This window comes from Alternaria arborescens (assembly GCF_004154835.1).
Source record: "Alternaria arborescens strain FERA 675 chromosome Unknown contig_81, whole genome shotgun sequence".
In the NCBI taxonomy this organism is placed as follows: domain Eukaryota; kingdom Fungi; phylum Ascomycota; class Dothideomycetes; order Pleosporales; family Pleosporaceae; genus Alternaria; species Alternaria arborescens.
This window is the reverse complement of record NW_021167936.1, coordinates 25,412-51,782: the sequence shown is the minus strand read 5'-3', so window position 1 is coordinate 51,782 and position 26,371 is coordinate 25,412. Positions and strand designations below refer to the sequence as shown.

The window sequence follows — 26,371 nt, the reverse complement described above, 5'->3', positions numbered from 1 at the left end:
TATAAATCTACTTTTGCGCAACTTTATTACGATTTGTTGTGGCGTTACAGCTGCAATACTCATGAAGCTGTTGTGTTGTGGGTGGGGCGTTGAGTGACCTGGGGCGTTAGCTGACACGCTACTGTAGTGCCGGCTGACATCTCGCCTACGGTTACCCTATCATCACGACAATGACACCAACCTTCACGTGCTCCTGTCTTCGTGGTATTGTCTTACCCGTTCATCGCTAGCCGTTGTATACAGAAGTGAATGCAAATGCCCAGCCGAAATGAAAGCTTATCCTATGCGCTGTCTCGGCGCCCAGGTAGGAGGTGTCGCATCCAACGCCTGTCACGATATAAACGCAAACCGTTCAACATGTATAACCCCTGTGAACTTGTCAAAAAGCGATGCGACTAAAGTCACACCTGAGATACTACAGGGGGTACAGGATAGACATGGCGAAATTAGTGCTCTGTGCATTACACCGGACCGCGCACTAATTACGCCGAAGCGTCCGCATTGAGCTGGACCGCGCATTAAGCCGTGGACCACTGAGAACGGTATAGGTTGACTCGCTTTGTTAAATTGTTGTTTGAATACTATTGGTTGAAGCTCCGAGAATTTATCCCAGACGGACGGAGAGAGGTCCAGAGGATTCCAAATGACGGTGAGCCAGAGGCGTGCTCAATGCGTTGGAGAATCTACCCGAAATGCATGAGCAATACACATCCAAACAGTGTACGACTAGACACAAACAAGCGGAAAAGCTTGTGCTGCCAAATGTGGAGAACTTGTGAGCTTGTTTTGTTTCTTCGCTGGACTCACACATCCTATAGTGGTTCAAATCGGGTGCACGACCCAACGCTTGTGTCGATAGGCCCGAGAAGGACCTGGGGCTGATCTACACATATTAACCTATTCATATGTATTAAGGCTGAAGTCAACAAGTGAAGACAGGATATGGTTAATATGCGATCGTTGGATTTTTGATAAGAAGGGCTCCATCCGACGCCTATCTCTTCCATTACCTTCGTCCACAACTTTAAATTCTACCTAACAAACATCATCCAATTCTCCAACACCATCATCATGCAGATCCAAGCAATCGTACTCCTCTTGGTCGCCACCGTCTCCGCCTGGGTGAGTATCCTTCTTTCCAAAGGACATTCCTAGAGACTGATACTTGGAATTTCAGCAATGCTTCGATCATGATGAACACTTTACCACGAACCATGCCCAGTTGGCTGAAGGCAGTGATCCCAACAACCAGTGGGGATACTGCCCATCTGCCACGGGATGTTGCGCCGATGGAAAGACGTGGTACGCCTGCAAGAACGTAAGTTGCGTCTTACAGCATGTTTGTGAGCGGTGCGCTGATAGTTTGCAGAAATGTGCAGGTGGTGCTGCCTGCAGTGTCTCTGGAGGCAGGACTTCTTGCTAGAGTTATCGCGAGCTAGGAACTCACGTAGTTTCGTCGAGACCATCACAGACAGAAGCAATCTACTAATTTCCAAAAGCAACATACTATATACTCGAATGCTGGAATGAGCATAAAGGGCAACCCTGTATTTGGTACGAATGCTAACTGTCCCTTTTCAAATTGCGATGCCCTCAATAACGCACTGACCGATTTGAGATTTGCACTTGGTAGTGCGATAGTATCCAATGATTGCTGTCAGTAGATGAGTCTGGCTGCCGTTCGCCAGCGTGCCTCCATATTGATCAAGTTGCCCTTCGACAACATCATCCCTATTCAAGACCTAGCCAGATTCTGCCGAAGACCAGGCACACTGACCATAGTAGCTGTTCCGTTCTCACCAAGACTAATCACCATCTCATCCACCGGCAGACCAGCATATAGCCACGCCCCATGACTGAACCAAGTATAACAAGCATCCTCAAAGATACCGGTACTATTCATATCGGAAATGCCCCGGAATGCCACGCGCCAACGGTTATCCGCCCCGATGGGATAGATTCTGACGTCTGCATCAACCGCGTTCAGCGCAGCAGAACCAAAGAACTCGACCCACGCATCCGACACAGCTTTGCCGCCAGTAGTCCAGCTCTTCACCTTGAGACCGGGACCATCATCGACCACCAGTTCGATTGCCGATTCACTACTACCATAGCGACCCGCATAGTTTTCCCTGACCTGCTTCCGGCCCACGGTATCAAAATGCGGGACAGAGTAGCGCACAAGATGGTCGAGCAGGGCTCGCAGCGCCGGATCGTCGCCAACACCAGCCACGTTGACGGTGTAGCCGAGCTGGTACTCCGGGATGATGGCTGCGTAGGCGTTGTAGTATCCCTGTCCGCCGGGCATGGTGTATATATCGATGGGTCTCTCGCCTGAGTCAAGGCCAAGGCTTGTGGGACGCAAGACGGTCCAGGGCATGCCGACAGCTTCGCCTTTGGAAGAAGAGGTGAAGGAGGCGGGCTTCAACCATTTGGCCATGTCGGTGCTCGAGAGTAACTCGTTGTTGAGGAGGCCACGAACAAAGCGGGCGAGGTCCTTGGGCGTTGAGAACATGCCGGCAGTCCTATTGGCATAGGCGAATTAGTACGGATGCTCGGTTCTAATCAGAAGTAGAGAGTAATAGAGTATGAGTAGACTGCTAGGGTCTGAGCTGACTCACCCGTTCCATTCCCCGATGTCCTGAGTACCGAAGTGATCGACCTCTCCAGGTATGACCATCAGCGATGCATCCTGACTGTCCAGGCCAGTCGCTGAGCTCAAGCCAAGAGGGCCCGTGATGCTGTCTTCGATAACGTCTCGAAGCGATTTGCCTGTGAAAGACTCGATGGCGTAGCCAAGAATGACAAAGGCATAGTTTGAGTATGCGGGAGTACGACCGACGGGCCATACATAGTTGCTTATGAGCGCTCCTTCGAAAAATTCTGCGATGAGGTTCAGTAAGGAGCGTAGACAGTAGCACGCTCTCGGGGAATTCTTACCCTCTCGAGTAGCGCATAGGCCAAATTCTATAGAATTGCAAATAGGGAAGCCCTCAGGGACAGTAGTGTTTTCCGGCAAGCCGAGTTCGCCCTGTAGGAAATCAGGAGGTCCCCGAAGAGAGGTGTCGAAGGCGTAGCCTAGGTGCGAAGAGTCAGCTGTGGTCTTCTTGGTTCATTGTCCTCCAGCCATAGCCTTACCGTCGCGCGGAGCGCCAGACAGATGGCTGGCTAGCATTCGCAAAGTCGTGTTCTCGAAGTTTTTCGAGCCTTCAAGCTGCGGTACATGCTTAGAAACAAGACCGTCTATGTCCAATCCCTCCTGGAGCAATGCAGAAAGGACGGTAAACAGTTTCGTCACCGAGAAGATGCGGTAGACTGTGTCGCCATTGATCTCGCTGACGCCAACTGTGGTGTTTACGTTTGGTGCAGTCCAATGGTACTCAAAAACTGTATCTTCAGTCGTGGTTATCGAGACCGAGTAAGAGGTGGAAGACGTGTTGAAGAGAATCGCCTCACTGTTCAGTCGGTCCAGTGCAGCCTTCAGTGGCTCAGGATCGAACTTGGGGGCGATGGAAAGGTCGGGGAGTGGTAGGAGTGGGATGCCTGCAGGAGGATAATACTCCGTGGCTGCGGCAAGACTCACGCACGCGAGTGCCGTTGTTGATAGCAGATACTGTTTCATGTTGAGATCGAAGACAATGAACAAGGTAGACACTCTTTCGATGCGAGGAATGTATGAAACTAGTAGCGGAAGACGATAATGGTTTGGTAGCTGCTACAACAGAGTATGCGTTGAGCTTATATACTATGCTCCTGCTGCGACCAGGCAGACCCGATCAAGTACATGGCTGAACAAAACCTCAGTCGCGATCATAGATACTCGTTTTGCCAATGTCGACGCTTGGGCTGTACCTTGCGATCTCGTTGTTGCGTGCTTGGCTGGGTCCCGAAGTCGCGGTTTCCTCCTAGAGCAGCATAGTTTTTCCTAGCGTTGCGCAAGTAACTGCATAGCTAAGAGACCCTTTTGGCGAGGTGACTCAGCTTACCAAAGTCAACCCAGATTCCGTCACTGAACATGGCGAAGTGGTATACAACAGTGGTGCCAAGACCGCTACGCAATGCCCGTCTCGCCCCGATGGTATGCAGCGTGCTTGCTAAGCCCCCAGGTATCGAGGCCTGCGATGTTCAACCCATTTCCACGCTTGCTAAGATCCAATGAGCATTGTGTTAGCCAAGACTGTGGCGACGGTGACCCTGTATCCCCCAGATCCTATGCCAGCACTACAGTGCGAAAGATAGGCGCGAACCACATTGGACCCAATCTGCGCTACGGCCGTAGAATACTTTACTATGGCTGAACACCGCAGAACTCGAAACAAGTGCTTATTCGGGCGTCGGTCAGGCAATCCGTCAAGGCTAGAGAATGTTCTTGTCCAATCAAGCGAGCCAAAAGAGCTTGGCTGTTCTCAGCAGGCGTGTTCCGCACGGATCGGAAGTCATAGTGTTTTCCGATCCGTATGATGTCATAAACTTTACACATTCTACAGTAAGGCTTGCAAGCCTAGGCTTAGTCTCGAACGTAACGGCCGTTGCCTTACGCGGTCGGACAATCTCCTAGAAAGATATACTGTTCTATAGATAGGAGCACGGAATGGATTCCAACTACAAAACACATAAATATTTATCGCAAAGATTCCAACACGGTTTCCTACAGTACGAACAGGCACCTCTCCATCTGGTCTTTATTGCTGTGCCTCACATCAATATAACTGCAGACTAGGTTCTATCCCAACGCTAACCTAAGAATAACCGTTTTTCGTTTCCAAGCTTGCTATGTTGTGCTTTAGTATCCATAAAGGTGCCCCTGTGGCACTGCACGTTAGAAGAAGCATTTCTCTAAGTAAGACTGTGACGTGTGAGGAGACGACGAGGCGACTCTGGCGAGGGAGCCTCGGGGATGAATAGGTAGTGCAACGGTGATGGCGCTTAGCGGCGGGGTAGCGACTGCAGGCTGCGCATTATTAGTTACTGAACGGTGATCGATTGTGCAAACAAATTCGTATCTAGGGCTTATCCGGACTAGGGCCACAGGTTTTCAGGCACATGGCGGATTGGATTTATCAAAGAGGCGGGCACTGCAGCCTCGTGTTGCTGTGCCACTGTTAATGCGCAAGGCTGCCCGTTGCGCTATCATTATTGGCGCGCGGTCAACGATGTAGACTTGCCAACAAGTAAGTCAATCTAGCTTAGTTCTTATCGGCTGCACATCACAGACAGCAAAACGGTCCGTGCATTATGACACGTCCCAGGCAGTAGTCGGTGATGTGCAATCGATAAGAACCAAGCCAGATTGACTTGTTGACAAATCTGCAACGATGGCCGTGATACTTTCACCCCAAACACGAGCACCGTACAAGACAAATGCAAGACCTTAGTTTGAGCGTCTACTAGGCTTCTCAATCACCAGCCTAAAATGTGGGTGCAAGGCGTTTGCAACCTACTCGCCACGCTATCGAAGCCTCCATGGACGAAGCCACTAAACTGGGACCTCCACATAACAATCGACGGCGAAGAACGCATCCCATTCTACTTATACGTCACATATAAAAACCCTCCACCCTGTACTTCATCGCAAGACGCCTTGTTGTCACGCTTCAGCCAGCTTTCCACAGAGCTTCAACTGCGCGTCCTGGACTTCTGTTCTGCGCCTACGCTCTATCAGTTAATGCACACACCTATGCTTCGCATCGAAGCTGCAAAACAGTTCTGGTCAGAACCGGATACATACTATCTCGTCGAAGCCCACTGGCTCTTTGGGGGTGGGCACTCGGGCTATACATGCTACGACCTATCCTTCATGGCTCACGTGCAAAATGTGGAGATCGAGTACGACTTGCGCTCTGATGACAAGATAGCTCCTATTCAAGACGATGTAGTAGAGCTTGATTACGACAAGGCCCGAGAGTTTTGGAGGACCTTTCGGATAAGTTTTCCTCTCGGAAAAAAGGTTGTTGTCAACAAGAATTGGGAATCACTGACCATTCGATATCAAAACGATGAGCCTATTGCCTGTTCTCTCAAGGTACTTGTCGAGACATGCCCAATTGACCTCGAGATTTCGCCTTTCGTACTAGTGGAGGTAAGCTCTGGTGGCGAAAAGCGGACTGCGCCTCCTGTTGCAAAGAATTGGCACAGAGTACTCTACCGTCTCGCAGATAACGGTGAATGGAGAAAAGTCATCACACCTAATTTCGAACGCAAGACCGTTCTTATGCCTCCTAAAAGATTTTATGGGCCAGTTGGTGAATTCAAGGGACTCTTGCATAAACAAGAGAGGATCCAGTTGCAACTAACAGGCCTTGGGGCTGTTGCAATCGAAGCTTTAGATCGACATTATTTCGGCAAGGAGAATCCTGAGCCATTTCATTGCCCTATGTTTGGATGCGATGTTTATTTCGAACAAGCTGGACAGTGGACGCAGCATGCTGCAGAGACACATAGGGTTGACATGTTCATAGCGCAACCTAAGATTCTACCTCGCGCATTACAACACAGTTTCGAAGAACGCAAGAACAATCTAATGAAAGAGGTGGAAGCAAGAAGAAAGAAGTTCAGGAGGATCTTCAACGATTGGAATGAAGAAGGGGGTAAGAAGAGACGGGAGCTAGAGCGGGGTTGGATTCATCAGTTGGACAACGACGAGGTATGGAACACAGGGATGAAGGGGGCAGACAGTGAGCTCTGGGAACTGTTCAAAGACATGATGGACCCAACGTGGTGTAGATCCTGACCAGAGGCTGGATAGTATATATCAGAGCTATAGTTTTGCTTCTTGAAATAAACAAAGAATCACCTAAGTAGACCTAGTACTTTACTGTAGAGGAGAAGAGGAGGCACGAGTGCAGGTTGAGCGTAGGTTAGAACAGGTAATTATAGGTGTAAAGGGCGACGCTCAAGGAGCTATCGCACAGGTAGGTATACTAAGATTGTTTTTAATAGAAAAGACAACTATAGACTACTAAGACGCTAAAAGGTAATTAGTAGCAACCTAGATTAATCTTTAGCTAAAGTTAGAGATTTAGCCTGTGCATTATTTAAACGCGTTTAGTCGCAAGCTGTACGCTTACGCATATAACTAAGATATTATTAAGAATTTGCTAATTAGGCTCTAGCCTATTACAACTGCGCTGTAAGGCAGACTTTACGCACAAAGGAGCAGCTAGTTAGAAGATAGCTTGTATTTAGAGTAGAGAGAATAGCAGACAAAAGATAGAAAAGAGAAGAGAAAGCGCTCTATTAAGTAGTAACAAGAGAGAGCGCTAGTAAGCTACTAGACTTAGAAGGGTCTAGTAGTTTGTAAGCGTTCTTATAAGAAGAAGCCTTTGTACTCGCTTTATACAATTATCTAGTAATACAATAGATACAAGAGGCGTATGTCCTTACATGCGCTGTATAGCACTACCGCGCTGTATTACTACTATTGCCGCCTTCCTTCTATTATGTTTCTATCGCCGCTAACTACTAGTAGCTAAGTAGATAGTATCTAGCGTATACTATAGTGCTATACTATTATAACGCCAGCAGCTGCGGCCGCATCGATAAGCATCTTGCTTTGGTACAGCATGTCTACCGTGTAGCCAGTAACCATAAAGAGCCTGTCGATACCTTGCAATGCTGATGGTAATGTGTTCGGGTCGTCGAGATTGAGAATGACGGCTTGTCGTCCTTGTTGGCGCCACTGTTCAGCGGTCTCGGCGCGGCTAGTCGCTAAACGTACGTGGATGCCTTCGTGATTGGCATCAAGCTCCTGAACAACTTGCGCGCCTACCTTGCCAGAGGCGCCGATGACAGGTACCGTGGTCATTGTGCTGATGCGCCTGATGAAACGAGTCGAGAGTTTGCTGAGGTTGTTGAGATTTTGTCTTGAAATCTATGTTCTTTCTTGGAGTATTTTATAGCAGGATGCGGAACCAAAGACATCCGAGCCAGTAAGGCCACTAGTGGCGTGGTGGAGAGGAGAACGTGAATACTCCACTACAACAACACTTAGTGTATAAGAATAAAAAGCTTACTAAGAGGTACGGAATCTATCCCGTAGTTCTATGCATATCTTACGTATCAGCGTTACTAGCTATACTAGAGTTCTTAGATATTCTACGCAGCTTTAGCACATTCTAACTTGAAGAAACTGCACTGTTTTCTACTAGGGATTAGATGATATGAAGAGACCGAGGAAAGTCTTGCAATGACTCTTGCTGTCTCTTATTCTTTGTGTCTTTGACTGATTACATAGTCAAGGCTGACGAGCATGCTGTGCAGGTTCCTCAGCGACACCAGTACCGAGCTTCGTCCACGTAAGCAAGTCCGGTGTTCGTCCATACAAGCAAGTCCGGTTTTCGTCCATGTGAAAGAGGCAAAGCTGGGATAGAGATCCATCGCCAAAGAAGCACGTGCCGTCATTACCCACAATCGTCGAGAACAACACCTCTATTGACAATCTCGGTAACTCTCCTGAGCAGCTAATTTCTGAAAGAGTTGCGCATTTAAAGCAGGCTCTCTGCTATGTTCGCACAACACTACCTTGCACCCTTATCCGCAATGCAGATATATATAGAGGGCAATGCACAAGGGATGTTCTCGCCACAGCAATGAATTGTATCTACGATATGTTAAGACTTTCGTGCGCGTTGCAAACAAGCGCTATAAAAGCTCTTCTAGGATGCCTACTCAGCAGCACTGTTCGCTCTTGAGTCCCGATGGTCACCTTATCAATACTATGGAACGATGCCCTTGACTTGGCTATCTCCGACGCATCATTCTTTCGCTAATCCCATTCGTCGTCCCTGTCGGCGTCCAGCCAGCCGTGCTTGCTGCCGACTCCTCGCACCAAATCAATGGCAGCACTACCATTCCTGCCATCTTTGGCCATTGGAGGCTGAAGGGTGATGCGATCATGATCTGGATCGCAGAAACCTGCTAACCAGACACTTCTTTTGAGTGCATTGGAGCAATGTGGCTTCAGAAGGCGCATGCAATCTCTGCAGAGATACGTCTCGGCTTCTGCATCTGGAGGTTCCGATCCGCATATTTGATGGCATCCTTTATGTTTGGCAAAGTCATGTTTGGTCATATGTCCGAATATGTCGTGGCCGCATTGGTCATCGCCAAGGATGAAACAGGCTTTGCCGTACTCCTCTAGTTGTTTGTCTGAACCTGTGCCCCCGCGGTAGATTTTGTTCTCCAGTATCTTTGAGATGAGATCCTCTGCCCGTTTTCGAGATCCGAGTTTCATGCATAATCGCGCAGCTATGAAGTGCGACCTGATGGATGCAGGTGACTGGACGTTCCGGTAGGCACCGCAGACTTTGGAGATCGCTTCCGTTAACCGTCTCTCATAATTATCTTCTGAAATATGGAGTTCCACCCAATTTCTGGCTTCAGAGCGTTTTATAAGCACTGTGAGTAAGACGTCTATCATCTCAAGCTCTGTCCAAAGATCCAGCGCCATACTGCGCTCTTCAGCTTTGTCGCTTCTGTGCCAAAGAATGTAAGCTAAAACTGTCTTCACCAACCTCTGAGTGTTACATTTCTGCCGAATGTCGGAGTTTCTATCGTCTTGCGTAGGGGTATCTCTTTCGGCAGCCGAGTCATCATTGACGTTATCAATCTCCGTGTTCAGTTGCTGAAGCACAGCTTCGATCGTGTCGCGAATGCTTCTCCAGTCTTTGACGTGATACGCCGCAAGACTGATCGAGATAACGGCCTCAGAGGAATCGACACTTGCAATCAACTCATGAAGCCAGTGATGCTCTGCATTAGGCACCTTTTTTTCGCTGGCCGATTCCAAAAATTTGGCAACCAGGTCAGGCGTGAATGGACTAAGCATACTCATCTTGAGTGCCTCTCTGCTTCTTGCGTCGTTCATCATCTCCAAGTACGAATTCATAGCTCCCTCCAAGTCAAGATCTAGAAGCTGGCAGCGGGCAAGCAATGGCAGCATTTTAGTCCAGTAACACTCAAGGAAATCTTTGTCTTTGGTCGTTGTGGATGTTGCGGTCTTGAGGCGCCTGATTGCTTCTTTGAGACCGCTGGTTGGGCCGGGTTTTTGATTGTCCTGAGTAGAGACCTCTGCGCTTGAACCGTCTTCCGTTAGAACCTTCGCGCTGTAGAAATAAGCCCACCAAATATCCACCTTTCTCTTGTATGCGATAGTGTCGTTGGGTCTTTGATCCTGTTCTGCTTCCTCGATGATGCCGTTACATTTTTCCAAAATCCATCTCTTGTGGTCTCCGTAATAATACTCATCATCAGCCTCCTGCACCAAACGTTTGATCAGCAGAACTGGGTCGAGCTTATGACCTCTAGCCTGTAACCATTCGTGGACTTCCCTCTGTAGTGGTGTCAATACACTTGTTAATTTGCACCCGGATGATAACTTACAGGTCCCTCTTCACGAGGAAAACCAGTTATGGTATTCCACGTATCGCGCTTCTGCGTATACCAGCCATCAACAATCCTGTCGATCGCGTAGTCCCAGTGACTTGGCTTGCACGCATTCCTTTCCTTCGAGATCTTTGAAAACCATTCTTGGTCCTCCAGACCAGCTAGGCCTCCAGATGTCCTAATCTTTCTGAACCATTCCCAGATCACGTCTTCTTTCTTTGTGTCAGATGGAAAGCAAGCTACGATGCCCAAGTTAGAGTCTTGACTCCAGCGATCTATGACGGTGTCGTTACGGAGTAGCTTTACTAGGAATCGGCCAATTGATTGATTCTCCTCTGGCGTCAGTTTATGTTTTGTATCCCATTGCAGATACTTATGTAGCATTCTTCGAGCGTGATAACGGAGTTCATGCACTGGTCGTTTGCCTACATCCTCGCATAGAACCTGCAGACATACAAACAAGACCGAGTATCGATTGCTCTTCTCGTCAGCACAGATCATCTCTGTATGTTGAACTCTTTGCGACATGAAGTATTCCCCAAGCTCGTATCGATCAAATAGCTCAGCGCCTCGCGTACCAAACACCGTGTTGAGATTGTTTCGTATGACCAGCTCCAAGAGATCTAGCTCTTCCAGGTCTGTTGTGGAAGATTGTTTTCCTTGCCTCTTATGTATCTCTTTTAGAGTTTGCTGATCCTCGAAATCTTTTCTCAGATACTGCTGGATCTCTTCATAGCGCCACTTGATGTGATCACGAGCATCTACTTCAAACAGCAAGTAGTACCGTTGCGCTATACTTTCAGAAAGAGGTATAAGCCGTGGTATCCCCAGCTTAACATCGACGTATTGTTCAGCAAGCAAATATGGTGTATCAGTTTCATAGTTACGAAACTGTGTCTTGTAACTTTCCAACCAAGAGATAAGAGCGTTTACTTCCTTTATCTCATCTAACGCCAACTTGGAATTCAAAGAGCGAATCTGCCGGCCTAGGTTCACTTCGATAGGTTCGTCGAGTCTTTCAAGTATTCTGTCAATCTGTCTAGAGTTGACGCACTGCCCAATTTCGTTGATTACCAGGCTTAAGCGTGGGAAGTCATTCTGGACCTGACGACTCAGAGTGTCGAGTACTCGTTGCTGTACTCCCTGATTCCACGCGTTCTTCTGACTGAATATCGAGGTGTCTGCAAGCTTGAACTTGACGATCTTTTTGACATCATCAATATTGGACACCAGTTCTTTGAGATTGGGAACAGGATCGAGAGAAATCTGCGGGAATGTGTTGACGACTGCATTCCTCGGAACTTTCTGAGTTCCGGCAGTGACAAAGACCCGAATGCGCAGTTGACTCTTTTGTTCATGAGCACACTGCATCATGGACACGAGCAGGTTCTTATCTTCCTCCTGCATGCCGTCGAGAACAATGAAGAATGTTGATTTGCCCTGTGGACTATAAGCGACAACAAAATCATTCCAGATCCGAATGGCATCCATCTTGCCTTCGTCGCCCTCACAAATCCGAAACACAAAGTCCTGGTAATCTCTATCGAGTTTGCAAAATTGCCAGACGATGCTTTTCAAAGCACTAATCGCTGCTTGTCCAGTCAATTCTGCCATGCCACGACTCCTTTGTTTGGAATCTTTGTGAGATGATGCTTTGACTTCTTCGCGGACGGAAGCCTGGAGATAGCTATAAGCAAGTAGGGTGAGGCCTTCAGAGTCGAGTTTCGAATCCTTGATATGATCAATAACAGCCGACGCCAGGAATGACTTGCCACGGCCCGGGCCACTCGTGACGATCATTACATTGTTTCCATCAGTCTCCGTGTCGCGCCACTGAGCAAATTTGTCATATTCCTTACAGAGCCAATTGCCGGTATCCTTGGTACGCTGCAAGCTGATCTTGTCGTGATGGTCTCGCTAAGGCTCGCCTTCATCAATTCGTAGCCGTATTCGAAGTTGGTTTTGAACGTCTTGGATCCAATCTCGTTCATCTCGCCATTCCATGTTGCTTGCAATTAATTCTATCTTGTCATCCAGGACGTCCATCTTGCCATCCAGGGTTCGGATGCCGCGAGCAGCCTCTGAAAGATCTTGACCAATCACAGCAACCTGCACCTGCACGAACTCCGATACGAGGGTCTCCAGCGTAGCCAGAGCGTCTGTGACACTTCCATCTCCGCCAAGAAAAAAGGTTTTCGCGCCCGCCTTCCATTGTCCTTTGCGGTCCGTGAGTTTGATCGCTAGCGTCATTATCGCCATGAAGTGTTCAAGTACTCGATAAACGACTGGCCGCAGTCGTAGATCTAACTTGACAGCGTTCTTTTCTTCGAGATAGATGCGAAGAGTTCCGATGAACACCGATACACGCTCTAAAAGGGTGGTGAGGTCTTCGAACATCTTCTGGTATTTCTGTACGGCCACAATGACGAAGTTGAGGGCGTTGAAGCATTGTTGGCTTGGAGAGAAGACGGCACTCGAGGCGCTTGCGACAACTTCTCCAAAAAGCTGAATACAATTCAGAATATTCGAGACTATGGCCTTTGCCCTCGTCTTGGTTGCTTCCTTCGCGTCTTGCGTGTTCATGCTGGCGAGCACATCCCCAATCGACATCTTTTTGTCGGGGTAGTTTGCCTTGGAAGCATCTTTGAACCTCTTCACGGCTTTGGCCCATGCGACGTCCAAATCATCCTCGATGGACAATGATTTTGGCGTTGGTGCTCTGACAATGAAGTCCAGTTCGCCGTCGACGGGCGATGATATCTTTGCTGACATATCGACAAACGTGATCTGGGACAGTGTGAAGGAGATGAATCTTCACTATAGATGCATTATCATGCTCAGGCGGCTAGGTGTCTCTAGTTATAGGGAGCCTTTTGTTGTATGATCGGCTTGTTCAGCCTGGTCTTCATTAGTACTAGGCCGGCGTGAGTGTTGCTTTTTCGCGTCCTTTCGGTTCCACAGTAAGTAGTACGGCTGAAGGACTGACACGCTCTCATGTTACTGGCGGGACATCCGATTGATCCATGTGCATTATCACAATTCCGGTTTTTTGTGTGCTGGAAACTGGGAGTCTTTGAGCCGGATTGAGATCGAGACGCATTTGATCGTCAAGGTTCTAGCGGATGGGAAACGGAATAGCCGGGCGGGCCGTATTCTCGCCAGATGGAGGGACAGCAAGCGAGATGCCAGCTGGATAGTTGGTGGGGACATTCCGCAAACGCAGCTGTCGAAAGCCGACCCCGCTCGCGCGAATCTGCACGACCGGTCTCCTGCGCTTCTTCAGCTGGCTGCGGGTAGTCGTCTTAGAACGTTTAGAGCAGCCCCTCACTAAATCGTGATCTTCGAAGACTTAGACCGCCACAGCTATAGGACATTCAATAATTCTACGGCCGAGCGCTAGGAGACAATGTGGAACTTATCAACGCTTGAACAGCGAGTACAGCGGATCAATTGTATGAGTGGGGAGATATATTCATTTACTTCCGAGCTGAGGCCTACATTTCTCTTGCAGAATCTGCACGAGGACGTTCTCTGACCACATCCTGGAAAAGCCTAGATTGCAGTAGTGGCAGTTGCGTCAGCAACCTTGGCCTTGGGCTTAGGCGCCTGTGCATCGAGTGGGACGTTCAAGCCCAGACGCTCACGAGTGGTGTAGGAAGCGATACCTCCATTAGTGTCGGCTTCAGTAACCAGCTCCTTGCGACGGGTGTCAACAAGTAGACGAATGAGATCAGGACGCATGTAATGACCCGAAAAGTCAGCCAACGCCTTGGTCAAGTGGCATTCGTTGAGGTCGATCTGCACCACATGTTAGTCCAACAACAAGGAAGATTAGAGTGGGTTTCGACGACTTACGTCAACGAAAAGCAGACCATCAAAGTCCTTGTCTGGCTTGCAGACGAGGGTACCATCTGGCTTGTAGATACGGGCATGGCCATTGTACGTCGAGGGATCAGTCTCGGGCTCCACACCTTCAGGCGTCGTCTTCTTCAAGCCCTCCACACTCAGTCTCTGGAACGGAGCCAGCGTCCACGTGCCCGTCTCGATCGCATAAGCCGGCGTGACCAGGTCAGAAGCCGGGTCTGCAACATTGGTAGCGGGATCAGGATACTTGAGCGTCTCCTTGCCAGGATATACAGGCCAGGCGGCGATGTGGATCTGCTCGCCCTCTGATACGTTGAGCGATTTGAGGAACGGGTTCATGTTTTCCCAGCAGTTGAGCTGGCCGAGACGGCCGAGTTCGGTCTGTGTGACGGACTTGAATGTGTCGCCTGCGCCATCGCCGTAGACGAGTTTCTCAACGTGTGTGGGCTTGATTTTGCGGCGGTGGTTGATGACTTCGCCAGTGGGGTCGATCAAGGCCTGCGCCAGGTACAACGTCGCGTGGTCGATTTCGGAGAAACCGAGCGAGACGTAGCTACACTCAACATCAGATACATGCCTTTCGTGGTGCTCGTAGGTACTAAAGATCCTACATCTGGTTATCCCTCGCCGCACGGCGGATCCGTCGAAACTCTTCTGAATCCATGGGCAGCGAGTTCTCGCGGTACGACTTGAGCATGGGGAGCGACTGCTGGTAGTTGACCTTCCACATCCAGTAAGGGTAGCCTGGGATCCAGACTTCAGGGAAGGCAATGAGCTTGCAACCTGCAGCGCCGGCTTCGTTGATGAAGTTGATGGTCTTTTGGACGCCGGCTTCAAGGTCGAACCAACATGGCTCGGAGGTGACCTGTTACTCAGTCAGCTAGAATTTGGCAAGAGGGACAATGATGGGGACTAACACAGGCAGCCTTGTACTTGGTGAGAGGCATGATGGAAGCTGTTTCGTATCGAAGCGTGTTGTGTATTGTAGAATAGTTAAAAGTCAAATATGCGATGATTGATGTTTAAACCAGAGGGCCTTGACGACTTCTTATATACCAATACCGTCATGTACAGACCCCTCTCCCTCTCGTCACACAGCATTCACCCTGCACCTGGCGACCCTTCTCGATGTTCCATTGTTTGTCAGTCCCAGCGCCAGGAGCATCTTCCCTGCTGCCGGTTAATTGACGTACTTCCCTGAACATGGTGTGATTTTGCCGCTATCGAAAACGACCAAGAGCCACAGAAACAAATGAAGCAACTGCAGCGACCGGACCGTGTAGCAAAACAGTGGACTGATGTTGAACATGGACGTCGATGCCTCGTTGCTAGCGTTGATACTGTAGATGCCGGAGATGCCGTGACCCAGTCTTTGCGGCATCAGTACGGCGCCGGTCGGCATGTCGCCGCGTCGCGTCCTGTATCACCCGAACCATCACCGTGACTGATGTAATGCGTGTTCGACACTGATGAAAAGGCCGATGAAGCAGCGATCCAGTTTGCGACGTGATTTACGCGTCTGGTTGTAACCCGGCAGAAGCTCGGGCACGGATAGTCCAGAACATCGCAGGTACGTGGAGACGAAAGAGGCAAAAAGAACACTACATGTTGAATTCTTCATCCTTGAATGCTTAAACACCAGGTCTATGCCTTGATGTTTGCCGGCTGTTTGAAGTATTTGCTAGGAACAAAAGGCATCTTGGTCACGACAGCCTTCCTTTTCCTCCCCCTCACGACAACCTGTACTTCGGTCCCTGCTTTGTGCATACCATCTTTGACATAACCCATGGAAATGTTCTTCTTCATCGTAGGCGAAGGACAGCCAGATGTGATGGTGCCAATCTTTTCCCCAGCCTCGTCGATAATCTCGGCACCCTCTCTGGCAGGCGATCCCTCTACGACAAGACCAACGCGACGCCGTGATACACCACCGCCTTCAGACTTCTTCTTGAGCTGCTGCAGGATAACAGAGTCGCCGTGAAATCCGCCCTTTGCACGGCGGTCCTTGCCGATGATCCAGGATAGTCCGGCCTCGACTGGCGTGGTCGTGTCATCAAGATCGTGGCCGTACAAGCACATGCCCGCCTCTAGTCTCAGCGTGTCACGCGCACCCAAACCTGCAAAACGCAGCTCATCTTTGGCAGAGTCGAGCAAAAACTGGGTTACGGCTTCGGTGGCGTAGGCGGGGATGCTAATCTCGAAACCATCTTCACCAGTGTATCCGCCCCGGCTGACGAGCACCTGAGCATCTGTGCCTTTGATGACAGCGTTTGCGCATTGGCCAAAGTACAGCGATTGAAGATCCTGCTTGGACTTGTCGTCTAGAACGCGAGAGAGTATCTCAGCGGATAACGGGCCCTGGAGGGCGACAAGACCCTGTCCATCGAGTATGTTCCACTCTACAGACTGGTCGGAGTGTGCGTTCTTCCAGGCTTCTAATTGTGTCTTGAAGTAGGCAGTGTCCTTTTCCCTGCAGCCGGCATTTGTGACGACATAGAAGCGATCGGGCAGACGGGTTATGACTGTATCGTCAACAATTCCGCCTGTGGAGTGTAGCAGCGTAGACAGGGTGGACTGGCGTTCAGGTAACGAAGATAGCGACGAGGGTGTTATGCTCTCGAGGAAGGCCTCGGCGCCTGGCCCGGAAAAGTGGTGCTGGACCCTGGATGGATTAGCGCAGGAACATGATTGGAAGATTGTGGGAATGATGGTGAGTACGCAGAGCAAGTATGAAGTCGCTGTTACCTACATATGTCCAACGTCAAACAAGCTGGCCTTTTCGCGTGTCCAGTTGTGCGAGTCGATGATGCTCATGTCGCTGTACTGGACTGGCATGGCATATCCGCCAAATGGCACAAACTTGGCACCATACTTGCTGTGAAGCTCGTACAAGCCCGTCTTTGCCGGCTGCTCGCTTGCAGCCCCCGACGAAGCATATCGGACGTGTTGCTGCGATAGGCGTGTGAGGTTGCGGGGACGTGGGGCTGGGGTTGCACGCGATCTTGTGGAGTAAGTCGCGACGCGCGAGCATTCTGGCCTCCAAACCAGCGGTGCAAGACCATTGGCGGCCGGACGCAGGGCAACGACAGCTTTCTTCGAGGCCATGTTGGGTGGGTGAGGAGGAATTGCCAAAGAAGTTGCGTCGTTTCGCTGCTGGCGGGTACTCACGGCGGACTATATAAGACACCAATGACGGCAGGGTAGCACCCTAGGCCGCGACTAGGCCCAAGCTCCCCCGACTGGATTCCATCCACCAAAACGGCCATCGTTCCCATAACCGCCTATATCGCGTCCCGATCGCCCCAAAACAGAGCGCCGCAACCATGTCCAAGGGGAGCAAGTACCTGCTGGTGTCGCTGCCGACGTCCATCTCGCCCTCAAACCACGCCGAGGACGCCCTCACAGCGCTGCGCTCCACCGTAACCAATGACGTGGGGAACACGTCCCCATTCGCGATTCCCAACTTCAAGATCGGAACGCTGGATGCCCTGGTGCAGCAGGCCGATGAGCTGTCCAAGCTCAACAATGCGTGCGAGGCGGTCGTGGCCAAGGTGGGCGACAGCCTGAGGCAGATACTCGACGGCGACGAGGGCAAGATACAGCAGCAGAAGACGATAAACGACAGTATGTGCACACGGGCCGTATGCGATTGGCGTCTGGCAGCTCACATGATGTAGAGCCTGTTGATCAGTACTTGCGCAACTTCCAGTGGAACAAGGTCAAGTACCGGGCCGACAAGCCCATTGCAGACCTCATAGACGCTCTGCAGAAGGTGCGTTAGGGTTGACCCTAACCTAATCCTTCTTGTTCTGTGGATCAGTACGGCTGACAACAAGCACAGGAGATACAAGGCGTCGACAACGACGTCAAGTCCAAGATGAGCCAGTACAACCAGACAAAGTCCGCCCTCCAAGCCGCCGAGCGCAAACGCACCGGAAACCTCGCGACCAAGTCTCTCGTCAACGTCGTCAACCCCAAAGCCATAGTCCGCGACTCCGAGTACCTCGACACACACCTCATCGCCGTACCCAACAACAACGTCAAGGACTTCTATAAGGACTACGAGGAGCTATGTCCCATGGTGGTTCCCCGCTCCGCCAACGAGCTCGCCAAGGATGCCGAATTCACCTTGTTCGCCGTCACGACATTTAAGAAGCATTCCACCGAGTTTGTACACAAGTGCAGAGAAAAGCGGTGGACACCGAGAGACTACCAGTACAAGGAGGGCAACAAGGAGGAAGAAGCCAAGGAGGCGGAGCAATTAGCAAAGGACGAGAAGAAGTTGTGGGGCGAGGCGTTACGGCTGGGAAGAACGGGGTACAGCGAGAGCGCCATGATCTGGATCCATGTTCTCGCGCTGAGAGTGTTTGTTGAGACGGTGTTGCGATACGGCTTGCCGCTTGATTTTGTCGCGGGAATCGTTCAGGTGAGTTTGCGCGTGTTTGACGAGCTCAGTGTGTGGGATTTTTGTATTGGACATGTACTAACGCGAGGCACCTAGACCGATGCGAAGCAAGCGAAAAAGGCAAAGTCGAATCTCGATGGCGCGTACTCATACCTTGGTGGCAACGCCTTTGGCCGCGATAGCAAGGGCCGGATTCAGAAGGACGACCAGGCACTGTCGACTGACATGGCGCAAGCGGGTCAGATGGGTGATCAGGAGTACACGGCGTATGTGTACTATGAGTTCGAGGTGCTATAGTGTGACGGCAAAAAGATAGCGAGGGTTTAGTTGATAGCATAATCTGGTCATGGACTTGTGTCTCGAGTCTTATAGATGGCTTTCTGTGAACGCGGAATCATGAACATCCTACATCTCATGGCCACTGGAATCCATGTCCGAAAGTGATGGCGGCACATGCACGCTCTACGCCTCTTGATATCCGACCAGCTCATTACTCATCTCCCACAATTTCTCCTCGCTCTCGACATCATACGCCCACTTCTCATATCCCCGATCTACCAATCCATAACTCGGCTGTGGCACCGGCGGGCAGACCTGACAATCGTCTAGATAAACACCTCCCTTGCCTTCCCAGCACTCTCCTACAGCTGCCCAAACAGTCGTCGCGGCTCCTTGCGCGGGACTCTTCATGTACCTCTGTACTGCGGGGATCTCTTTCATGGCTTCCATTCCAGGTATGTGGTCTTGCAGGCCTGTCCATATACCACCTGGATGGAGGGACAAAGCATGAATGGGATGTGTCGTGGAGGAGCCATAGTGTCTATCGATGTAGTTTGCGAACCAGATGTTTGCTGTTTTGGAGTGCGCGTATGCCCGATTAGGATCATACGCACCGGGTTCTCGCAGCTGCATATCTGACAGGGTGGGCGCGAAGTAGCGGTGGCCCAGCGACGATACGGCGACGACGCGCGAGGCGGAAGTAGGCGTGCTAGAAGCGACGAGGGCTGGTTTGAGCAGCTGGAAAAGCAGAAAGTGGGCGAGGTGGTTCACGCCGAATTGCGTCTCGAAACCATCGGCGGTTGTCGATTGGGGTATTGCCATGACGCCTGCGTTGTTGATCAAGATGTCGAGTTTACCATGGCTGGCTGCGAGGAACTCGGCAGCGAATGTGCGGACGGAAGCTAGGCTCTCGAGATCTAGGTGGAGTAGGTCGACTTTTCCTGGTGACAGGATATCGGCGAGTGCTGCTTGGCCCTTTTCGAGGGAGCGTGCAGTGCAGAAGATGTGGGCGCCTGTGGCAGCAAGAGCTCGAGCAGTTTCGACGCCTAGGCCTGAGGAGCAGCCTGTTATTAAGATAGTCTTGTCGGTTAGCTTGCCCTCGAGGCCGTTGTCATTGATAATTTGAAGGGCCGTGGGACGGGCGTCGCCTTCGCCGTTGGGATTCTGGTGGACAGCGGCGTAGCGTGTGAATTCTGGGGTGGTGTACAAGGCCATGTTGAGTACTGGGGATGACGGTTCAAAAACTTAGGGGATGGGAAAAGATGGATGGAATGCAATGGGTTAAGGTCTCAACGATTGCAATCTAAGGATGATGTGTTGGAGTTGGAGAATGCGTGTACGTGGGTCATTATACACGAAACCATATTTACAGAGTATACAAGCTGGGCGACTGTGCCTTAAGGCCGATTTTTACTCCGTGTATGTTTGGAATTGCCTATGTGGCTTGGTATCACAAGATGTACGGACCAGCGGCGGGCGTAGACCAAGTGAGACGTTACGATCGGTAAGCGTGAGATTGCGGAGTTAGGGTAGAGTGATGGATGGGGCGTAATGGTATGTATTGAGTCCCACGAGCTAAGCTAATAGGGGATGGGACCCATATATACTCGGCTGCTCTCATCCTTGGCGTCATGTGACTGTTAGCCTATACAGATCCAGGCGGTGGCAGAACCTTAGCGCGGCCTTTGCAACTTTCTGGAAAAAAGTTACCTGGACCCAATCACAAGCCCGACCCACGCCCAAAACACCCACGATGCCGTCTACACACAATGCCGAGAAGCCCTGGGACACGGATGATATTGACAAGTGGAAGGTACGTTTGCGCCGAATCTGCGCGCTTCCGAGAGCTCACGACTGACATTCGCGCAGATTGAGCCCTTTAAGCCGGAGGACAATACGGCCGGCGCCTTCACCGACGAGTCGCGTTTCAGCACGCTTTTCCCAAAGTATCGCGAACAGTATCTGAAGGGGTCATGGAAGTTCATCACACAGGCGCTGCAGAAACAAGGTGTTGGGTGCGAGCTCAACTTGGTTGAGGGTTCCATGACGGTATGGACGACGCAAAAGACATATGACCCGGCGGCGATATTGAATGCGCGCGACCTGATCAAGCTGCTTGCGCGAAGCGTGCCGGCACCACAAGCAGTCAAGATTCTCGACGACGAGGTGGCTATGGATATCATCAAGATACGGAATCTAGTTGGAAACAAGGATCGCTTTGTCAAGAGGCGGCAGCGTATTCTCGGGCCAAACGGATCGACGCTCAAAGCACTGGAGCTACTCACCGAAACCTATCTGCTGGTACAGGGAAACACCGTCGCTGCCATGGGTCCCTACAAGGGCCTCAAGCAGGTTCGGCGCATCGTCGAGGACACGATGCACAACATCCATCCCATCTACGCTATCAAGGAGCTTATGATCAAGAAGGAGCTCGCCAAGGTAAGTCGTGGAAGCACAAACTGCATATGCGACGTACACTGACTTTGCGCCACCACATAGGACCCAGAGCTAGTCAACGAGAGCTGGGATCGCTTCCTCCCCAACTTCAAAAAGCGCTCGCTCAGCAAGCGCCGCGTACCCCACAAGGTTACCGACAAAACAAAGAAGACATACACACCGTTCCCGCCGGCCCAGGAGAAGAGCAAGGTGGATCTGCAGATCGAGAGCGGAGAGTACTTCTTGGGCAAGCACGCAAAAGAGAGGAAAGTACAGGAAGAGAGGGAAGACAAGATGAAGGACAAGATGGACGCAAAGCGCAGGGAAAGGATGATGGAATATGTCGCACCAGAAGAAGATGGCGACAAGAAGCAGAAGAAGGAAAAGAAGCGGAAACGGGAAGAGGGCGAAGGCAAGGAAAAGAAGAAGAAGAAGCGCAGTTCCGAGGGCGAGGCCAACGGCGATGCTTGAGCCACATTTTGCATTGCAATACCGACGTTACAGCGACACGCTGCAGGTCGTGGAGTATAGGCGTATTCTTCCTTCTCCTCTAGGGAACACCACAAAAAGCATTGACAGGTGCTTAGGTTAGCTTGATAAGTTCAAATACCCAATTCTGTATTACCACCATCACATGTCGTTTCTCTTATGATTACCGGGCTTAAGGCCATTGCTTGGCGCTCTATACTTGGCGACATGCGCTCAAACATATTGTGTCTCACATGCGAACCTCACACATCAGCCGCAGTGCAACGTTGACATTTCTTCACCATGTTCTTGCGACTCTGCCTCGATACCGGGCCAAATAACTCACTGCCTTGCTCAAATCTGTAACATAATGCGGAATCTGTCTGCTATCCTAGCACATGTCGCCTCGGTCGACTTGGTACCATGGACGCTGCAACGTCAACCATGTTGGCAAGAAAGTCCCCTCTACAACTTGGCCTTTCAAACCTCACTGGACGCATCACAAACCTACGCATTTTGCGCTGAATTCTTTTCTCCTTTGGGTCAAGTGCAGGCGAAACCGCGTGATATCTACGAACCATTGACTCACAACCCAGTCTGCACGCCACATTTCTCCGGCATCGACGACACACTATGCGTTTACACACACGCTACTTTTGCTGGAGGACGCGGGATTTCAATCGTGACGACACCGCGTCTTGCCCGGCAATTCGCTGTGTTACCGGCGTTTCTCGAACAATCGATTCATGCAGCGCGGAATATCAACACACCTACAAACGTGTATCGAGCGACTGAAATACCAGGAAAAGGTATCGGCATGCTAGCCACTAGGCCCCTTGCGTTCGGCGACGTCGTAACAAGTCACACACCAGCACTCATCGCCTATCTAGAAGCCGAGTTATCGACCCTAGACCGCGAAACACTCTGGCGCACCGCTATCTCGCAACTCCCACCGACACTCCAAGAAAACTTCCTCTCCCTAGCGACCGTGTATGGAGATGAGAGGGTGCGCGTCCAAGACATTGTTAAAGCGAATACCTTCCAGATCCTGCTCGGGGGCGCAAATCATCTGGCCGTGTGGCCCGAGACATCAAGGTTGAATCACGCGTGCGCGCCAAATGCGCAGTATGTGGTGGATGCGGATATGTTGACACATACGGTGCGTGTGACGCGGCCGATCGCTGAGGGCGAGGAGATCACGATAAGTTACACGAGTCCGCTGGAGGAAACGGACGTTCGACGGCAGCATCTGCAGCAGGGGTTTCATTTCATGTGTACGTGTAAGAGGTGTGCAGATCCCCGTTCTGACGTTACGCTTGAGCGTATCAGGATTTTGGAAAAGAAGCTCAATGACTGGTCGTCCGCCTCCTCTTCCGGTTCGGTCGACATGGCGGAAGAATTGCTATCGCTCTATCGCCGAGAGGGTCTTGAGGGTTTCATGGACATGCCGTATGGGTTTGCGGCGCTGGCATATAGTGCTGTTGGTGATAGGCAGAAGGCGTTGAGTTATGCGGAGAAGGCGCAAGAGGCTATTCAGATGAAAGACGGGGTTTGGACGGAAAACTGGAAGATGTGGGAGGGGTTTAAAGGAGATCTGGAGGGGCATTGGAGTTGGAGGCGGAGGAGAGAGTGATCGGTCGCGTTTCAATCGAGAATGCAACGTGTCAAAACAAACTAGACACTAGTCACTGAGTTCGATGTGAATAGCATCATATTGAAGCTGTGCTCTACTAGGCTGTCGACTATCGTAATTGGAAAGTCGTTGCGCCGCTCACGACGTACAGGGCGCCGCCAAGAATTAGCGAGTGTGGGGTGGTAATTGGATCAGCCACTCCCGGCACCACCCACCTGCATCATGAACCCCTATGGAACTTGGCACGCCTTCACGACCCAGCGCTTCAGCCTTCGCGGAACCTGTCGATGAAACTTCCATCCGTCTCCTACACTTCTCGCGGTCTGAAGATGGCATCTTCACTGGCAAGTTACGGCGGTTCCCGATCGCTGGTGCACCTCACTATTATACAGCCAGTTATGTGTGGGGCGAGCGGAAGTACACGGGAGTTACGATTAATGTGAGGACTGGAACACTGCCTATATTGGACAGTCTTGTGCCCTTTCTAAAGATGGTTACTCGTCACAGCGATTTCAAAGCTAGTGACTGGTGGTGGATCGATTCATTATGTATCAACCTCGACGACAGCCGCGAACGCGAGAAACAGGTTCGCATCATGGCCGACATCTACAAGAGGGCAAGAAGAGCGATAGTATGGCTTGGTGAAGAGAAAGAGAGAGACAGCGACTGTACAGATGCAATCGAATTTATGCACTACCTCTCCACTTTACAGATCGCATTCAATGGAGACGACATCGCTATGCGCAAAAAGCTTGAGAACCCTGAGTTCACCGAGAAGTGCGCTGCTGTCAGCGCGCTGCTAGCCAGGCCGTGGTGGACAAGAGTGTGGACTCTGCAAGAGTTTGTACTTCCGAAAGAGGCGAAGCTATACTGTGGCATGGCGAGCATTAGCCGCGGAAGGTTCAAGACTGCAATCTACAGCATCTTTCTTTGCAGCACCATCAGCCAAGAGTTTGAACACGAGCTCGTACCGCGGAAGCTATTCGATGGAGCGTTCAATCGTCGTCGCATTCATCAATGGTTCACTAAACCAGCCTCGGTCGGCATCAATTTGATTGCTATCATGGCGTATCTTGGCAACCACTCCGCGACCGACAGCAGGGACCGCATATACTCGGTTCTTGGCCTGATTAGCGAAAAGGATCGAGAGCTCATAGGACCCGCCGAATATACCACCGATGTTGCGCATCAATTTGCGAAACTTGTTCGCTCCTTCTGGCATGCTCACAAATCGCTGGACATTGTTTGTTTCACGCATCTGTTCTGCCGCCACGCCGCGGTCAGCGATCCGGGTACTAAAGATGCAGCACCCACCTGGACTCCAGATTGGAGGACGACCATTGACTTCGCTTCACCTGTACCGCTCATGGCAAGCCAAAGTGCCTGCGAACAAATTGGAAACTTCAGGCCACTGCGGTCGACGCGGTGGAAAGCTTCATATGATGCGCCTGGATCACGCTTGAGGAAAGAAGCAAGCGTCTCTTTCTCCGGTGATCTGAAGGATCTGTACTGTGATGGTGTCATCTTAGATACCATACATGGCCTTGGAGGACTTGACGGACAGGAATTACGATGCCAGAGCTTCGTCTGTAGCGAGACTGGCCATGAGCTGGTGCAGTCGCAACGAGAGCAGCGCAGCGCACCAAGAGCTACCATGTTGCCCATGGATTGGCTCGAATCTGTAGCACGCTCTCTGGTCATCGACCGCCAGGACAAGTACCTCTGCTTCCAAGCACCAGTGCACTACATCACCGACTTCCTCTTCCTTTGCCATGCGTGCATCGATGGCGACCCAGTCGACTGGAGCTTCTCTACATGGTTCGAGCATAACAGGAAGCTCCTGTTCGGCACCACATCGCTAGAGGATCTGGTGAAGCAGGTACCCACCGAGTTCACATCGCCACCCCCAACACACCATCGACCGCCGTCCCACCCCATGCACCAGATGAACGATAAGCTCGACACTTTTCTCTCGCGCTTTCACGATACTGTGCGGAAGAAAGCACGTCGGTTGATGGTCACCGAACAGGGCTATGTTGGTGTGGCACCGTGTCGCGCACGGCCGGGCGATGTTGTTGCTATTCTGTTCGGGTGCAGCATTCCGCTTGTCCTGAGGAAGCAGACACAAGACGCGTGGTGGGTTGTGGGTGAAGGTTTTGTGTATGGTTATATGAATGGCGAGGTTGCCGACCTGGTCAAGAGCGGGAGGGTTGTCAGGCGTCGGCTGAGGCTTGTGTGAGCTGCCGCGCTACCACCACGCATGGTATCGGAACCTGTCAGGATATCATCAACGACGCCTTAGCTATCGTTCAATGCGCTAACCCCAGCTACAGTGTTCGAGAAACATAAGGCAGGTGGGGAGATCGCAGAGCCGTGGTTGACGTCATGAGCGGTGTCTAGATTTGAGAGACGCTAAGATGTACATAGCCGAGCTTGGTTCATCCAAGCTTTGCTTGACCTTCCCAAGCCATGATTCGTCTACATGAGCAACCAAGTCGATCTTCCATCGAGACGGCCTCTCAACATCACAAAGAGCTTGTGTCTCATCGACTTATCCCGCCGGCGTCGCTCAACCTAGCTTTAGTACCTGACTAAGGCTCTCGGAAGCAGCACAAGATGCGGGGACAGCCTATGTATTCGTCTGTGCAGTGGCCACACGTTAAGCCGGAGAAATGTCCGGCAACTATCTAGCAAACACGGATCTTGATGTATAGGGGAAGGTCATCATGCTAATTCGAATTCGCATCTTTCACATACGTCAAGCCGACGGCCAGCATGATCGACACCCGAATGGTGTCTAGATTTAAGGTTTGGACCAGAAGCATAGGCGTCTTTTGACAGCTGCATGTCACAGGCTACAGTCTTTCCAGGAAGTTACATCAGTCGGCAGACATCGAGTGTTC

At 50.9% G+C, this 26,371-nt stretch overlaps 13 protein-coding genes across 14 annotated transcripts; 6 read left to right on the top strand and 7 right to left on the bottom strand.

Annotated features, from left to right (window-relative positions):
* Positions 1-1,071: 1,071 nt before the first annotated feature.
* AA0111_g12482 (hypothetical protein) lies at positions 1,072-1,423 on the top strand (the record flags this gene model as incomplete). Its single annotated transcript, XM_028646467.1, has 3 exons — positions 1,072-1,122; positions 1,178-1,318; positions 1,370-1,423. The coding sequence occupies 3 exons, from the start codon at positions 1,072-1,074 to the stop codon at positions 1,421-1,423; spliced, it is 246 nt and encodes an 81-aa protein (XP_028499924.1).
* A 312-nt stretch (positions 1,424-1,735) lies between these two features.
* On the bottom strand, positions 1,736-3,622 carry AA0111_g12481 (hypothetical protein; the record flags this gene model as incomplete). The annotated part of the gene is made up of 4 exons (XM_028646466.1): positions 1,736-2,525; positions 2,622-2,883; positions 2,941-3,078; positions 3,139-3,622. The coding sequence occupies 4 exons, from the start codon at positions 3,620-3,622 to the stop codon at positions 1,736-1,738; spliced, it is 1,674 nt and encodes a 557-aa protein (XP_028499923.1).
* A 1,791-nt stretch (positions 3,623-5,413) lies between these two features.
* Positions 5,414-6,730, top strand: AA0111_g12480 (hypothetical protein; the record flags this gene model as incomplete). Its single annotated transcript, XM_028646465.1, has 1 exon — positions 5,414-6,730. The coding sequence occupies one exon, from the start codon at positions 5,414-5,416 to the stop codon at positions 6,728-6,730; it is 1,317 nt and encodes a 438-aa protein (XP_028499922.1).
* Positions 6,731-7,501: 771 nt separating this feature from the next.
* Positions 7,502-7,804, bottom strand: AA0111_g12479 (hypothetical protein; the record flags this gene model as incomplete). The annotated part of the gene is made up of 1 exon (XM_028646463.1): positions 7,502-7,804. The coding sequence occupies one exon, from the start codon at positions 7,802-7,804 to the stop codon at positions 7,502-7,504; it is 303 nt and encodes a 100-aa protein (XP_028499939.1).
* A 960-nt stretch (positions 7,805-8,764) lies between these two features.
* Positions 8,765-12,183, bottom strand: AA0111_g12478 (hypothetical protein; the record flags this gene model as incomplete). The annotated part of the gene is made up of 2 exons (XM_028646462.1): positions 8,765-10,330; positions 10,381-12,183. 2 exons carry the CDS (start codon positions 12,181-12,183, stop codon positions 8,765-8,767), a joined length of 3,369 nt encoding a protein of 1,122 aa, XP_028499921.1.
* Positions 12,184-12,300: 117 nt separating this feature from the next.
* On the bottom strand, positions 12,301-13,155 carry AA0111_g12477 (hypothetical protein; the record flags this gene model as incomplete). The annotated part of the gene is made up of 1 exon (XM_028646461.1): positions 12,301-13,155. One exon carries the CDS (start codon positions 13,153-13,155, stop codon positions 12,301-12,303), a length of 855 nt encoding a protein of 284 aa, XP_028499937.1.
* A 780-nt stretch (positions 13,156-13,935) lies between these two features.
* AA0111_g12476 (Cyanide hydratase) lies at positions 13,936-15,194 on the bottom strand (the record flags this gene model as incomplete). Its single annotated transcript, XM_028646460.1, has 4 exons — positions 13,936-14,181; positions 14,239-14,800; positions 14,859-15,112; positions 15,165-15,194. 4 exons carry the CDS (start codon positions 15,192-15,194, stop codon positions 13,936-13,938), a joined length of 1,092 nt encoding a protein of 363 aa, XP_028499938.1.
* A 697-nt stretch (positions 15,195-15,891) lies between these two features.
* AA0111_g12475 (putative aminomethyltransferase) lies at positions 15,892-17,352 on the bottom strand (the record flags this gene model as incomplete). The annotated part of the gene is made up of 2 exons (XM_028646459.1): positions 15,892-16,909; positions 16,997-17,352. 2 exons carry the CDS (start codon positions 17,350-17,352, stop codon positions 15,892-15,894), a joined length of 1,374 nt encoding a protein of 457 aa, XP_028499935.1.
* Positions 17,353-17,570: 218 nt separating this feature from the next.
* AA0111_g12474 (hypothetical protein) lies at positions 17,571-18,949 on the top strand (the record flags this gene model as incomplete). Its single annotated transcript, XM_028646458.1, has 4 exons — positions 17,571-17,871; positions 17,925-18,019; positions 18,089-18,673; positions 18,749-18,949. 4 exons carry the CDS (start codon positions 17,571-17,573, stop codon positions 18,947-18,949), a joined length of 1,182 nt encoding a protein of 393 aa, XP_028499936.1.
* Positions 18,950-19,114: 165 nt separating this feature from the next.
* AA0111_g12473 (hypothetical protein) lies at positions 19,115-20,146 on the bottom strand (the record flags this gene model as incomplete). The annotated part of the gene is made up of 1 exon (XM_028646457.1): positions 19,115-20,146. The coding sequence occupies one exon, from the start codon at positions 20,144-20,146 to the stop codon at positions 19,115-19,117; it is 1,032 nt and encodes a 343-aa protein (XP_028499934.1).
* Positions 20,147-20,684: 538 nt separating this feature from the next.
* Positions 20,685-21,838, top strand: AA0111_g12472 (KRR1 small subunit processome component; the record flags this gene model as incomplete). Its single annotated transcript, XM_028646456.1, has 3 exons — positions 20,685-20,744; positions 20,801-21,370; positions 21,431-21,838. The coding sequence occupies 3 exons, from the start codon at positions 20,685-20,687 to the stop codon at positions 21,836-21,838; spliced, it is 1,038 nt and encodes a 345-aa protein (XP_028499920.1).
* An 814-nt stretch (positions 21,839-22,652) lies between these two features.
* AA0111_g12471 (hypothetical protein) lies at positions 22,653-23,468 on the top strand (the record flags this gene model as incomplete). The annotated part of the gene is made up of 1 exon (XM_028646455.1): positions 22,653-23,468. One exon carries the CDS (start codon positions 22,653-22,655, stop codon positions 23,466-23,468), a length of 816 nt encoding a protein of 271 aa, XP_028499933.1.
* A 232-nt stretch (positions 23,469-23,700) lies between these two features.
* Positions 23,701-25,707, top strand: AA0111_g12470 (hypothetical protein; the record flags this gene model as incomplete). 2 transcript variants are annotated; one of them, XM_028646454.1, is made up of 1 exon in its annotated part: positions 23,701-25,707. In XM_028646454.1, one exon carries the CDS (start codon positions 23,701-23,703, stop codon positions 25,705-25,707), a length of 2,007 nt encoding a protein of 668 aa, XP_028499919.1. The 2 variants fall into 2 exon arrangements, with proteins under 2 accessions (XP_028499919.1, XP_028499918.1); XM_028646453.1 differs by having other exon boundaries at positions 24,835-25,707.
* Between the last annotated feature and the right edge of the window lie 664 nt (positions 25,708-26,371).